This window comes from Symphalangus syndactylus, chromosome 19 (genome assembly GCF_028878055.3).
Source record: "Symphalangus syndactylus isolate Jambi chromosome 19, NHGRI_mSymSyn1-v2.1_pri, whole genome shotgun sequence".
Taxonomy (NCBI): domain Eukaryota; kingdom Metazoa; phylum Chordata; class Mammalia; order Primates; family Hylobatidae; genus Symphalangus; species Symphalangus syndactylus.
The window spans coordinates 38,075,291-38,089,070 of NC_072434.2; the positions used below are offsets into that span (position 1 = coordinate 38,075,291).

A 13,780-nucleotide genomic window follows, 5' to 3' on the forward strand; every position below is an offset into this window, starting at 1 on the left:
GCCATAGTTTGCCTGTCCTGCCCCAGAGAACAGAATTAACCACCAGTAGCATCAGAGGCTAACACTGTTCAAGGGTTTTACCCTCTTTAGAGGTCAAACAGCAGGGATAATTTCCACCTTGAGAGACATCTCTCCAGAGCTCTTCTGCAAAAATTGTTCTTATTTTACAAACATGAAAACATTGAAAATCAAAATTAAATGGAAAAATTCATCTCCAACAGCATCTCTTCCCAATCAGTCTTCAAATTTCATTTCAATCTTTGTCCATATGCATGACATTTTTATACCATTTCAATCCTATTATAGACAGTGTTTTATTTTGCTTTTTTCCCTTAACATTATCTTATAAAATTCTTCCCTGTTGTGACTGATTTCTTCTAATCAGACATATCATAATTTTTTGTGGATGTTTTTGTGGAAGATTTCCATGCTATTTGTTGGACTTAATTAAAAGGGATGTCTCAGTGTCTTCTCAAGTGTAAGAGTTAAGATTCAAATGCTACCACCTTGCCCTCAAGCCAGGAAACCTGGGAAAACCCACTTGGTAGACTGGAGCCTCACACACCTCCCCCAGGATTCACTTCCTTTTGGACAATGGCTTTAGCAAATCTGGAATTTTAATTCATTTGCCTCTCGACAAAGATGTGCCTTCCAGACAAACTCTTTAGAGCTCTTTGTTCTGAAAGAGCTCTCTGTTCCACATACACCCTAGAATTTATACTGAACTTGGATGGAGGTTTGGGGAGACTAATCACACATCTCCTTTCATTACAGTTTTTAACCAGGAAATACCAGAAGGAGTTAGATGAGGATCAGTTTTCTTGCTGGATTAGAGAACTTGGTAGGTCCCCATTAGTCCCTTGCCTCACACCTGCTGAGACCCTCTGGATGGTGACTGACTCATCCAGTCACATGTGGAGAAAGAAGAGGTTGGGTTTGCCCCTTCACTGTTCCATGGGCTGGGCCCCTGAAGAGGGAGAGGTGAGGGACATACTTTAAGTTGGTTCCTTTCTTTCCTATCCACAAAGGGGGGTGACACTGTTTGAGGGACCACAGGGCCCACCTTCCCTTTCTTTCTCTTTGCTTTCAGAATAGGAAGCACATGCATTTGGCCAGGAAGAGGACTTCAGCTATTGATGGGAGGGCCCTCTCTCTAGAAGGCAGAGAACAATGGACTAGCCAGGCAGGAAGGAAAGAGGCCCAGAGGGCAGTAAGGAGTGGGCATCTGGGGCCCAGGGTTGGGGAGAACACTTCTGTTTGGTTTCCTTCCTCTTCTAGGGCATGGCTAAGGTGGCCAACCTGCATGCACCTCAGAAGAGGAAGATAAGTAGGCCCACGGGACTTTATTATGGAGCCTGAGGCTTTCACTGGCTCATTTTCTGGGAATGAGCACTTTGGGAGGATAACAATCGAAGGAGCCCCAGAGGACACGTGACAGGCTGGGGCCATCAGAACTACTGATCCGTGGGGACTATCTGGCTTATTGAATTATGAAACACAGGTTAAATTAAGGGTTGTCACACATTTGGCTAATTGGCCAATAAGAACAGCAATTAATAGAGGTCAGGCAATTCAACTGCATCTGTGGCCATGACTATGAGAGCCCTTGGAAACAGCAGTGATTTCAAGTGAAATCTAAATCAGCAGTGTTTCAGATGACCTAAAGCAGGGCCCATGGCCCTTATGTTAGCACTTCCTGAAGGTTTTCTTCCACCCAAATCCACATGTTGGGACCCAGGGGAAGGTGTAGCAAAGCCGGTGACCACTGTGTAATCTGCTTTGTTTTTTCTATTTGACACTTTGTCAAAAAACACATTCCTGTTTTCATAGACTTCTTTTGATTTTGAGAAATTTAAAAGATACAGAAAAGTACGAAGAATGTAAAGACACGATATTCCCACCACTAAACATAAGAACTAATAATATTTTGTACCATCTCCTGCTAACCTCTGCCCTCCTTCTAAGAAATGAAACTACCACCCATTTCTCATCCCCCATCCCTGGGCATAGCAATGTTCATGAGTTTGGTCGGTTTGTATGTTTGGTATCATTTTAGATACTTTGATATTCATCTTATATTGATATAACAAATATACTACACTTTTATGTGTATATGAATATTTAAATATATAACAGATATAAACACATGCCATTTGTAAATATGCCATGTAAAAACTAATGGTGCTTAATAAATATTTGTTGAATGTCCACCTATAAACAATGTATTTGTGTGTTTTTAATGTACATGGTACCATACAATTTTTATCATTCTGCATAATCCTCTCTTCACTTAATAATTGTATTTGGCTGGGCACAGTGGCTCACGCCTGTAATTCCAGCACTTTGGGAGGCCGAGGCTGGTGGATCATGAGGTCAGGAGATGGAGACCACGGTGAAACCCCGTCTCTACTAAAAATACAAAAAATTAGCTGGGTGCAGTGGCGGGCGCCTATAGTCCCAGCTACTCGGGAGGCTGAGGCAGGAGAATGGCGTGAACCCGGGAGGCAGAGCTTGCAGTGAGCCGAGATCACGCCACTGCACTCCAGCCTGGGCGACAGCGAGACTCCGTCTCAAAAAAAAAAAATTGTATTTGAAATCTGTAATTGTCTCTCTCTCTCTCTCTCTCTCTCTCTCTCTCTCTATATATATATATATATATATATATATATATGCGCTTGGTTTATGTCTCTTAACTGCTGCATAATATTGCACTGTACGAATATGGAGGATTTTAATTATTCGTTTCTCCATGGGTGGATACTTAGTTTTCTTCTAGTTTTTTGGCTATTGAATAAAGAATGCTGCAGTGAACTTTATTGTAGTTTAACTGATGGTTTTTACTGGTTTGTACTAATATTACTTCTTTATATATTATGCCTACAAATCATTTGATGTTTTAAGTGTTATGAATATATTCCAAACTCGCTCTGGATCCACACCTGGGAATCATCCGGCCCATTAATAAGGTAGATACTGACCATGATACTCATCTGGCTCCCTGTGCCTGTTTTCAATTTGTAAGAAACCCAGAAGAGAGGCAGGGTATGATTATGCATCTCTAAGCAAGCCTCCAACAATCAGTTTTGTAAATATGAGCTTACAATTTTTTGGTACTCCTTTTTCAATCAACTTAGAAAAATGGAATTGAAGTGAGGGGAGTCTAGAAGTGTCTGCTCCAAGAATGCTTTCTCTAGAAACAGAGCAGAATGTGCCTGCACTCGAAAGAATTGTGAAAGAGAGGAATAAAGTGCACCAGAAATAACATGATACATCAGAATAAATTTTTCAAGCAATGTTCAGAACATAATATGCCTCATAATTCCTTCCCAGCTGATATAAACGGGAATGTCTCATTCTTTGGTATGGAGGGTACTGTTTAGTGGGAGATGAAAAGTTGAGGGTAAATTGGATAAGACATTCTCTAAAGTTCCTTCCAATGCAAAACGTTATTCTTCCAGATTTGAGGCTCCCTAAAGGCAAGAATCCTATTTTCTAATTCCTCATTATGTGCCTCTCATGGCCCTGGCTCATTTCTAGGTCCAGAGAGCATGTTCATGTCAAGCTTACTAAATGGATCAAAGAAGTCAGTCTTACAATTTCTATGATTTTGTTTGGAGCCCCTTTCCTAAATTGTTGTTGTTGTTGTTACAAGCATATTTAGGCTGATATTAATACTTTTTTGTTTTTTAAGAGACAAAGTCTTGCTCTGTCACCCAGGCTGGAGTGCAGTGGCACAATCACAGCTCACTGCAGCCTCAAACTCCTGGGCTCAAGTGATCCTCCTGCCTCAGCCTCTCAAGTAACTGGGACTACAGGTGAATGCCACCATGCCTGGCTAATTTTTACTTTTTGTAGAAACGGGGTCTCGCAGTGTTGCCCAGGCTGGTCTCAAACTGCTGGCCTCAAGTAATCCTCCTGCCTCAGCCTCTCTAGTAACTGGGACTACAGGTGAATGCCACCATGCCTAGCTAATTTTTATTTTTTGTAGAGACAGGGTCTCGCAATGTTGCCCAGGCTGGTCTCAAACTCCTGGCCTCAAGTGATCTTCCCACCTCAGCCTCTCAAAGTGTTGGGATTACAGGCATGAGCCACTACATCTGGCCAATGAATATCTTTTAAAAGGCTTATAAAAGCCTTTCAAATGAGACACAACAATTAACAGTAAAACTTGCAAACAGAAAAAAATATATAGGGATTCAGCTGTAGCTGTACCCATGCCACTGACTCACTGACTCATTCTGTAATCACAGCTCGAAAGTTAGCACAGGTTATTTAATGGCTCTGTAAGTGTTCACAAGAATCTAACTCCTGAACATGTTTATTATACCACATAGGAGGGAGGTGGATGAACACACTGAAAGTGTGCGATTCTAATACTCTTTCTACAGGGAGATATTTGTACCGTAGGAAGGCACTTGCTCACGCAGGATCCAAGTTTCTAAGTTCCGCATTTTCAGGTTCAGTCTTAGCACCACCCCCCAACCCCATCCCAAATCCTTCCTGTATAAATGGCCTTGATGGTACAAATACAGGCGACCTCAACCAAAATGAAGGTTACCAATTACAGAGCACATACAACATATCAAACACTACTGGAGACTCTATATGTATTTTCTTTAATATCCCAGACAAGTTAGTATTATTTCTCAAATTTTGTTGGTGAGGAAACTGAGAATCAGAGAGTTTAACTTAACCTGGGGTCACACAGCTGCTGCCAGAGCCAATCCTTGGCTTTGGCCCAGGTTTGAAGCATGGGCTCTTTCTCTTGCACCGTGCTGCCTCCTTCCCTAGGCCTCTATCAATCCAATTATCTGGCACTGTGCTTGTTCTATATCTGCTATGCTGCTCCAAGTAGAGAGGTCTACTCTAGGAGTCTTCCAGGTCACATTTCCTGCCTTTGTATGCTTCTGTCTCCATTTGAAGCCCAGTGTTCTTATCTGCACCATTCACTCATTCAACAAATTTCTTAAGCATCTGTTTTGTCCCAAGCCCTGTGCTAGGTTCTGAGGAAACAAAGACAAATGAGACCCAAATCTTATCCTTAGGGAGCTGTCAGTCTAAAGTGAGTCCTTTTAGATGTTCTTGAATAACAATGCAGTAGTTACCAAGACTGGTACCTTTCTCTCCCTGTGTGTTCTCTGTAGGGCTGAAGCAACATCCATGACTGCCAAACCCAGTGAATGGAAAGGTAATGGGCAGGAAGAGAAAAGGATAGCTGAAGAGAAGACAGGGCAAGGAGAAGCTGAACGAGAACTAGTCAAGGGAATAAGACACACCAACATTCCTGTCTCTGTTACTGTCAGTGGTACCTTGGGTTTCTTTCCTTGTCCAAATACTTGCATCCATGGCAAAATGATACCATTCACTGATTGTGCCTCACTGCTATTGAGTTCAGAGCATTGTTGGCCACACCTGATGCACAGAAATGGCATGGTTTTTATTTGGACTCATGACTATGTTGCATTAGAAACTGAACCCTCCTCTTCTTCTTGCTCCCTAAAGAGCTGGGCTGATAGATCCTCAAGAATTTTCTGAAAATCAAGCCCTCCAGAAAAAAGAAAGTGTGTTGCATTTCTTTTCAGCTTGTTGCCTGATTCATTTTCCTTGACAGACTCATCTACTAATGTTAGCTGGATGGGCATGCAGGATCCTAAAGCCCACAGTATGCACACACTTCACCAGTGGTTGCTACACCAGTGTCATCATCATGACGATTAAGAAGTCATCTGCATAAAACTATACAGTAGAGATAAAACCAAAACAGACTGAGTCACATCCTTGCCTGTTGTAATTATAGCTCTAATTTGGCTGAAGAACGAGGAAAGGTACACTCAGAAGAGAGAGATGGCAAGGCAAGGTGATGAAGGGAGAGGAGACAAAAACAGACTTGGTTATGAGCAAAGCAACTTGGTTAAAATATGTTTACCACGGAGCAAGAAATTGTTTCATGGAATGACGATGGCAGCCCTGCCCACTGCTAAACTACATATGCCAGCAAGAGTATCTCTCTGCCAGTGCTGAAGGCTTTGGTTGCTACTGAAAGTGACAACCTGCTGGGTGGGAGGAACACACCATGACTTTCTCTGCACAAGTGGGGCAGGCCATGTTACATTGTTTAGGTTTTGATGTGACAGTCCCAGGTTTTCTTATCATTGGTGGGCACTAAGCAGGCCTTTACACACACAGTTAAAAAATAAAACTCATCCTCATATCCTCCACATCTGCCAAACATTATATTTGGTTCTGTAACAACTCTGAGGTTAAACAGACTACAGAAATCGTTTATATGTAGAACCCAACATCATAGTTCACAACTATGTGCACGTCACTCTTTTCACTGGATGAAAAGCAAACGTCTTCTGATCTCTGACACACCAACTCATAACATGGATCAGACTGATCTGATGTACTGTCAAGAGACAATTCTTGAAAAAAATTTACGAATGCAGATTTACCATGACCTTTCTCACCAACCAGGTTGGTTCTGAGGCCATGGAAATCATGCCACTTCAAGAACTCAAACATTTTGTAAGTGTAAATGACTGTTCAATAGCTGTAGAGGTCTACAGACAAACAAATATCTTTTATTTATTTTTATTTACTTTTTTGACATGGAGATTTGCTCTGTCGCCTAGGCTGGAGGGCAGTGGCGTGGTCTCTGCTCAACTGTAACCTCCACCTCCCAGGTTCAAGCGATTCTCATGCCTCAGCCTCCCGAGTAGCTGGGATTATAGGCGTGTACCATCAGGCCTGGCTAATTTTTGTATTTTTAGTATAGACAGGGTTTTACCATGTTGGCTAGGCTGGCCTTGAACTCCTGACCTCAGGTGATCCACCAGCCTCGGCCTCCCAAAGTGTTGGGATTATAGGTGTGAGCCACTGCACCCAGCCAAACAAATATCTGTTAAAATCAGCTGATTTAAGTCCACATACTGCTCTTTCTCAGACTTTTCTGAAATGTCACATTGAATAATATCAATCAACAGAGCCAGAATCTCAAGATCACACAGGAATACGTGAGATGCACTCGGCATGCTCACGGCTGTCCCTCAGAAACTGTGAACTATTTTTATAGAGAGGAAGGAGGGGATGTAAGAAAGGAAGAAGAATGAGTTTGCATGGTGTCATCTGCACTCAGTTCCCTAATCCTCTTTAAAGTCACAACTATCTATGGATAGGGTCGCCAGCTAGGCTCATGCACGCTCATGACTGCAGCTGGGCCCTGGATCTGACGGAAGCACATCAGCAAAATACGTAAGAAAGAAATCCAAAGTTTCTTTGCCTGTGGCCCATGGCCAGGCTCCATGGAGTCTTAAAACCCAGAAATTATACTTAAAAGTTTTGTGTATATGATTTGTGCATTTTCATAGGGAGAGTCTTTGTAACTTTTACAAGACTCCAAAAAGATGTACAAGGCCCAACAAAGTTTAAGAAGCCGTTCATCAGTAACAGTAACCAGGTGCAAATGGCACTGTACTAAGATACTCTTTATTTAATATTCAGGATCCTCTTTGAGGAAGCCAAGGACTCCCTGGTCATCAGCCAGGGTCTTACATCTTCATAAAGCAAAATATAAATCCCTGTTTTTGCCTGTAGAAGATACCATTATTGCAGATACCTAAAAAATTTATTTACTTTTTCTGCTTTTTACAAACAAACTGGAATGTATAGTGGAAAGCATATCTTAACATCTGATGTCACCTGTATTTGGCACTATATTCAGAAACTCCTCCACAGGCTACTTTAATCTAGATACTGTCTTCCCTCTCTAGGTACAGTGAGAAAATGAAGTTTAAAATCACTATTTTGTTCCACAGAAAACTGTCATTTTCTTAAAGCTGCAAAGTTAGGCAAATGCTAACACTTCAAGTAAGATTCTAGGAGCCTGTGAATCATGAGGTACAATAGCAACTATAGATTCCAATGGAATCACGATGGTTAGATAGCAGAGTAAAAAATAATGAGGTGAACAGAAATGAGGTGGCTCCCACTGGTTCACAGTGTTTTTACTCTCCAAAAGGAAAAGCAAAAGTAAATCAGATTACAAGCTTCTTTGAACTTTTACTGCGCTCCTGACAATCTGTCTCTTTTGGTCATCTCCGGTCGCGGCAGAGTGTTGTGGCCTCCCACCACCAGCATAGTGAAACGGTACCAAGTCCCAGATCCCTGGTTAAAGGACCTGAAGTTTCAACCCCTGAACCAGCTTAGAAGGCAAATAGTTGTGTTCCATGGAGAACCTCACTCTCAGTGACAACAGCAGGGTTAAGGTGAGGATGGTGGTGGCGGTGATGGGTGAAGTACTCCTTAATCAGAAAAATAATTAGATTTTTTAAAAATTCACTTTTAAAATTGAACTTGTCAAAGCAATGGACTGTTTGCTATTTATTTATGTTGTACTCTATAATTCCTATGTAATTTTGTATCCTCAGTAACTAGCATAATGCTTAGTATAGTATTCAGTAGGTGCTGAATCTTATTTTTTTTTTTGAGACGGAGTCTTGCTCTGTCACCCAGGCTGGAGTGCAGTGGCAGGATCTCGGCTCACCTCAACTTCCACCTCCCAGGTTCGAGTGATTTTCCTACCTCAGCCTCCTGAGTAGCTGAGACTACAGGCGTGTGCCACCACGCCCGGCTAATTTTTGTACTTTCAGTAGAGATGAGGTTTCATCATGTTGGCCAGGCTGGTCTCGAACTCCTGACCTCACAATCCACCCACCTTGGCCTCCCAAAGTGCTGGGATTACAGGCGTGAGCCACCGTGCCTGGCAGAATCATTTTTTTAAATTGCATTTTTGCTACTTGCTTTTTCTTGGTCACCGTAACTTCTTAGAAAACCACTTGTTCAGCTGTGGTGCAAAGGTAAACAGCAGCTCTCTGCACTGTGACAATCTCTGAATTAGAGTAGTACAAAATGTGCAAATTAAGTTTTACTATAAATATGAAACCACCTTTCAGTCCCGGTTTCTGTATACTAATGGGGCTTTTACATCTGTTTTGCGGTAGACAGAGCAGAAATTTGTTTTCTGGTATCCAACAACAAATTAGGTTAGAAGGCAAATTCAAGCCATGCCCTAAAGACATCCAATAAAGGCAAAGGCTGCATCAAGGAAGGGCATGTTTACATCTCCATAGGTTTAGTCAATTTTGCTTCTTATTAATTTAAGGGAGAAAAAAAGAATTACTGGTCATTTCTGGGAGAGGTGAAATTTTAAACTCAAGGTCTCTCAGCATGACTCAATCTCTCAACATGAAGCTCTAGGTGAGTTTAATCTTCTTTCTGTTTTTAATCAACTCTGTAAAATCTAAATAGATTTGACTTGCATTTATGGTTGTCCTCATGCTAGCCTGGACCAAATAAATATTTAGCAATGGTAAATGCCCAGGAAAACAATTTGGAAGAAATTTGGAAGAATCCAGCTTTCAATTTTGGTTATATAAACGATGGCGAAGATTACATTAAGCAAACACATATATTAAGGAGGAGCATTTTAATTTTTGGAGGCTTAATGTTTAAACGACACATAAGATATCATATTCAAAATATCTGGAAGGATGAGCTTTAAGAGAGGAGAGGCAGGAAAGCATGGCTCAGAGAGGATAGAAAATTGCCTGTAAGTATCTACAGCTGGGTACCTGTCATGGCTGATATAGGAGCTCTTCTTCCAATGTAAGTGTATTCAATAGTGGAAACAGTGTTTATGTTGAATCTACCAATGCTCTTTTGTCCAGGGAAGCTTCCATCCAATAAATGATCAAGTTATAAACTTTATTTTTGTTTTACTCTACATTCTGGGTTACTCTTTATTTTGTTGTACTCTACATTCTGGATGCAAAAGCAAAAGGGGATCTCAGATTTCAGGTGGGAGCAATGAACTTCAATTCTGAGTAAAAGGAGGTAGAATTTCAATTACCAAAACACACTGGGCCAGGCACGGTGGCTCAACGCCCATAATCCCAGCACTTTGGGAGGCCGAGGCGGGTGGACCACCTGACGTCAGGAGTTCGAGACCAGCCTGGCTGACACAGTGAAACCCTGTTTCTACTAAAAATACAAAAATTAGCTGGGCGTGGTGACACACACCCGTGATCCCAGCTACTCAGGAGGCTGAGGCAGGAGAATTGCTTGAACCTGGGAGGCAGAGGCTGCGGTGAGCTGAGATTGCACCACTGCACTCCAGCCTGGGTGACAAGTGAGACCTTGTCTCAAAAAAAAAAAACCTCACACTGGATATAGATTATATCATTTTAAGTGTTTGTAAGTGTTGTTTAAAAAGATAACTTAAAATTCAGGTTTCAAGTTTTACCATCTACCCCTAACTGCTACGCAAATCTTTTTCTTGCCAAAAAGCTAGTGGGGGGAAGTCCAAATAAAGAAAGGAAGAAAAGATCTTCATCGTTTCAGTGGGAAGAAAATACAGGCTGAGTATTCCTTATCTGAAATGCCTGGGGCCAGAAGTGTTTTGAATTTCGAACGTTTCCGAATTTTGGAATATTTGTGTTATATATACTTACTGGTTGAACAACCCTAGTCCAGAAATCGAAAATGCTCTGAGCATCATGTCTGCACTCAAAAAGTTACAGATTTTGGAGCATTCTGGATTTCGATTTAGGGATACTTAACCTGTATTTCTTTTTATGCTTCTCTTTACTAAAAAAGGTTATTGACAAATTGAACAGCTTTTGAACCAGTATGTGAAACTTGGCAACTGTTCCTGGATGAAGTTTCCAACTTAAAAAGTCATTCATAAGCCACAATTCCACTGAAAATAAAAAAAAATTATTATACTTTAATAAGTATTTATTTATTTACATACAGGGAACATCATAGATTTAACTCTCATTTTAATTCATTATCCATCTCTATTTTTCGCATTGGTGACCTTCGCTGGTCTTTTAATGGTGGCTTAGAAGATTATACAATTATTCTCTTGGAGGGTCCACGTCAAAGTGGGATCTGCTGCTAAATAATACTAATGAATTTAAGACCTTCCTCATTATCTTCTGTTGAGTGATATACATCATAACTTAGAAATTCACAAATAAATACTAAAATAAAAGGGCAACACAAAGTAAAAAACAAATACAAATTAAAACTGAAAGATTTCAAAGGCAAAAATCAGCCTGTCACGCCTTAACCATAGTGTAATATGTTCTGAACTTAGAATTTCACTCTTCTTTAGAATAAAAAAATTATAATACTTGGATTTGTATCTTTAACATTTAAGATTCACCCCTTTGAAGAGATGAATTTAAATTCTATAAGTATGTAAACTCTTAATTATGACAGATCAACTTTGTATCTTACTGTCAATATAAATCCCCACACACTACCAGAGAAGCAACTTGGAGACACTGCTTTGGAGTCAGACAGACCTGGGCTGGAATTCCAACTTGTCCACTATTAGCCTTGCAAATCTGGGTAAATTACTCAAGCATTCTGAGCCTGTTTCCTTCTGTAAAATGTAGATAATACCTGTCTCAATGCCATTTTCCTGAGATAAGTATAAATTGAATTAGGTATAACATGCTTGCAAAGAACTCAGATCAGTGTCATGCATAGGCCCTCGATAGGTTTCAGCAGGTACTATGGGCCCCCTTGCAGTCAGAGGTTAGTGCAGGGCACTGGGTGCAAAATGACATGCAGTGGTCAGAATGCTCGGTCTAGAAAAAAAGACTGCTTATTGCTTTCCAACTGACTTTACATACTTTAATAAGCAAGGACAGTCCTGGATCCTGGGAGTCTCTACTATACATTAAACATTCTCACACACACTTTATTTTGGAAGGGCGGTGACTTTTACTTAACTCTCAACCCAAACCTTCACAAAGATAGCTTTCTGACATAGAAACAAGAATGTTATTGCCCTCACATATGAAGCCATTACTATACTTCCCTTGAAATATGTAGGTTATTTATTTCACTTCTTACCTTTTCAATTTTTTCATCCAGCATTCTGAAGAATTCTTGTTGGCTTTCAGAGATGTGCATGCTGAAAAACAAAGGGTAGTTAAGTGCATATTTTAGTGCTTTGCTAAACCTGGTCCCTGCAAAGGAAAAATGCTGAGTCCCCAAACTTTGGGGAAGACATTTATTGATTGCAGACTTTTCCACTGAAATACTCTGAAGTTACATTAAGGATAAACAGTACAGTAATCCTGCAAATGTGTTTCATAATTGTCTATCAGTGCCTATGACTTAAAGGAAGACAATTTCCTTTCAATGTACAGATGCTATTTATAGTAATGTTTCCTGGGAGTTGCATGCCAAATTCTTTCTTCAGATACACATTTGTGATTTAAAAAAAAAAGCATGAGCAAGCAGCACATGGCATATTTCAACAGTGTATTGAAAAAAAATAAAAAAAGAAAATGTATCCTAGTTATTGTATTGAAATATATATTTTACAAAGGTTGTCAGTATCAGCATGATCTCCAGCAGACTATGGGTGTGGGCCGGTGGCAAACAAGCTGAGGACATACAGATGACCTGATGTTACTCCTGAGCACTTTCTGCACTGGTGGCAGCAGATGCACCTCTGAAAACACAATTCCACTGGAACGTGGGAGGACGCATGTCTGAGTAGCACTTGCTCTGTGTTTCCTGTCCTGTGACATTTAACAGCCTTCTTAGTGAGACGGCTGACAAGGCTGGTGGGGACAAAATAAGACGGTAAGGAGAGCAGGGATGAATTACAGATGGGAAGGGCATGGGGCAGTATAGGACTTAGTCTTAATGGGTCATGGTCTTAATGACAGTTGTTTCTACCTAGCAGATAGCTGTGGGTGTTCCAAGGAGGTGAAGGATGCTGGATAAGAGACGTTATCACACAGAGTTTCCTTTGGTTACTATCAGTGCCTACTGCTTGTCCTGTCTGAGGGAGGGGGTTGGGGGTGGGCTCAGGAATGGCTTCTTCCCTTCATATCCAAGTGTGGCGAAAAGCCCATCGGATGTACCCTTTAGCATCATGCCTTATCCTTTAGGGGCCACAAGGAGAGGCACAAGTGACCTGAAACCCTCCAGGCCTCCTGTGACAGACAGTGGGGCCTGAGGCTCAGAGGAGGTTCTCCCCTCTGTATAAAAGCAACATTAAAATCTGTGAGCAATGACATTAACTCGGCTATCAAAGGAAAACAATGTACATATCTGATTCCATTAATCAACTTTCATGGTTTACAAAGCACTTTCACATATATCACGTAATTTTACTGCCCTTTATCTGATCATTCAAATAAGGTAAACGTTTTGTTTGGGAAACACGCCCTCTCTTATTGCAGGTTTGAAAGGCAGAACAGAATCTGGGATGATGAGAGTACATTAAACTGTCTCCTCTCTGTAGGATCCTGGGCAGAAAAGCCAGTTTGCATAGCTGAGTTTTCCCAGGTTCCTCATGTTTTCACCGTCTCAAGCACCAAAACGTTTTTTATCTGAGCCATGTTGGATGCAAATCTTTCTAAATTTCATATTCTTATAATAGAGGATCTCTCTCATAAACACTTCTTTCTTTTCTTTTCTTTCTTTTTTTTTTTTGAGACGGAGTCTCGCACTTTCGCCCAGGCTAGAGTACAGTGGTGTGATCCTGGCTCACTGCAACTTCTGCCTCTTGGGTTCAAGCATTTCTCCTGCCTCAGCCTCCCGAGTAGTTGGGACTACAGGCGTGAGCCACCATGTACAGCTAATTTTTTGTATTTTTAGTATAGATGAGGTTTCACCATGTTGGCCAGGCTAGTCTTGAACACCTGACCTCAGGTGATCCACTCACCTCGGCCTCCTAAAGTGCTTG

The 13,780-nt window shown here is 41.1% G+C and overlaps 1 protein-coding gene and 1 long non-coding RNA gene across 3 annotated transcripts in view; one reads left to right on the plus strand and one right to left on the minus strand.

The window, feature by feature from the left end:
- C19H1orf21 (chromosome 19 C1orf21 homolog) overlaps window positions 1–13,780 on the minus strand; it is a 262,347-nt gene that overhangs the window by 18,854 nt on the left and 229,713 nt on the right. The window contains exon 5 of the mRNA XM_055233513.2: window positions 11,929–11,989. Coding sequence (XP_055089488.1) covers window positions 11,929–11,989 — 61 coding nt within the window. The remainder of the gene's footprint in view (window positions 1–11,928; window positions 11,990–13,780) is intronic.
- Window positions 7,952–13,780, plus strand: part of LOC129458033 (uncharacterized) — a 34,198-nt gene continuing 28,369 nt past the window's right edge. Inside the window, exons 1-2 of one of the 2 annotated variants that reach the window (XR_008649510.2) lie at window positions 7,952–8,261; window positions 9,164–9,258. This is a non-coding gene — a long non-coding RNA (uncharacterized lncRNA). The remainder of the gene's footprint in view (window positions 8,262–9,163; window positions 9,259–13,780) is intronic. The other variant, XR_010114753.1, reaches the window with a different exon arrangement.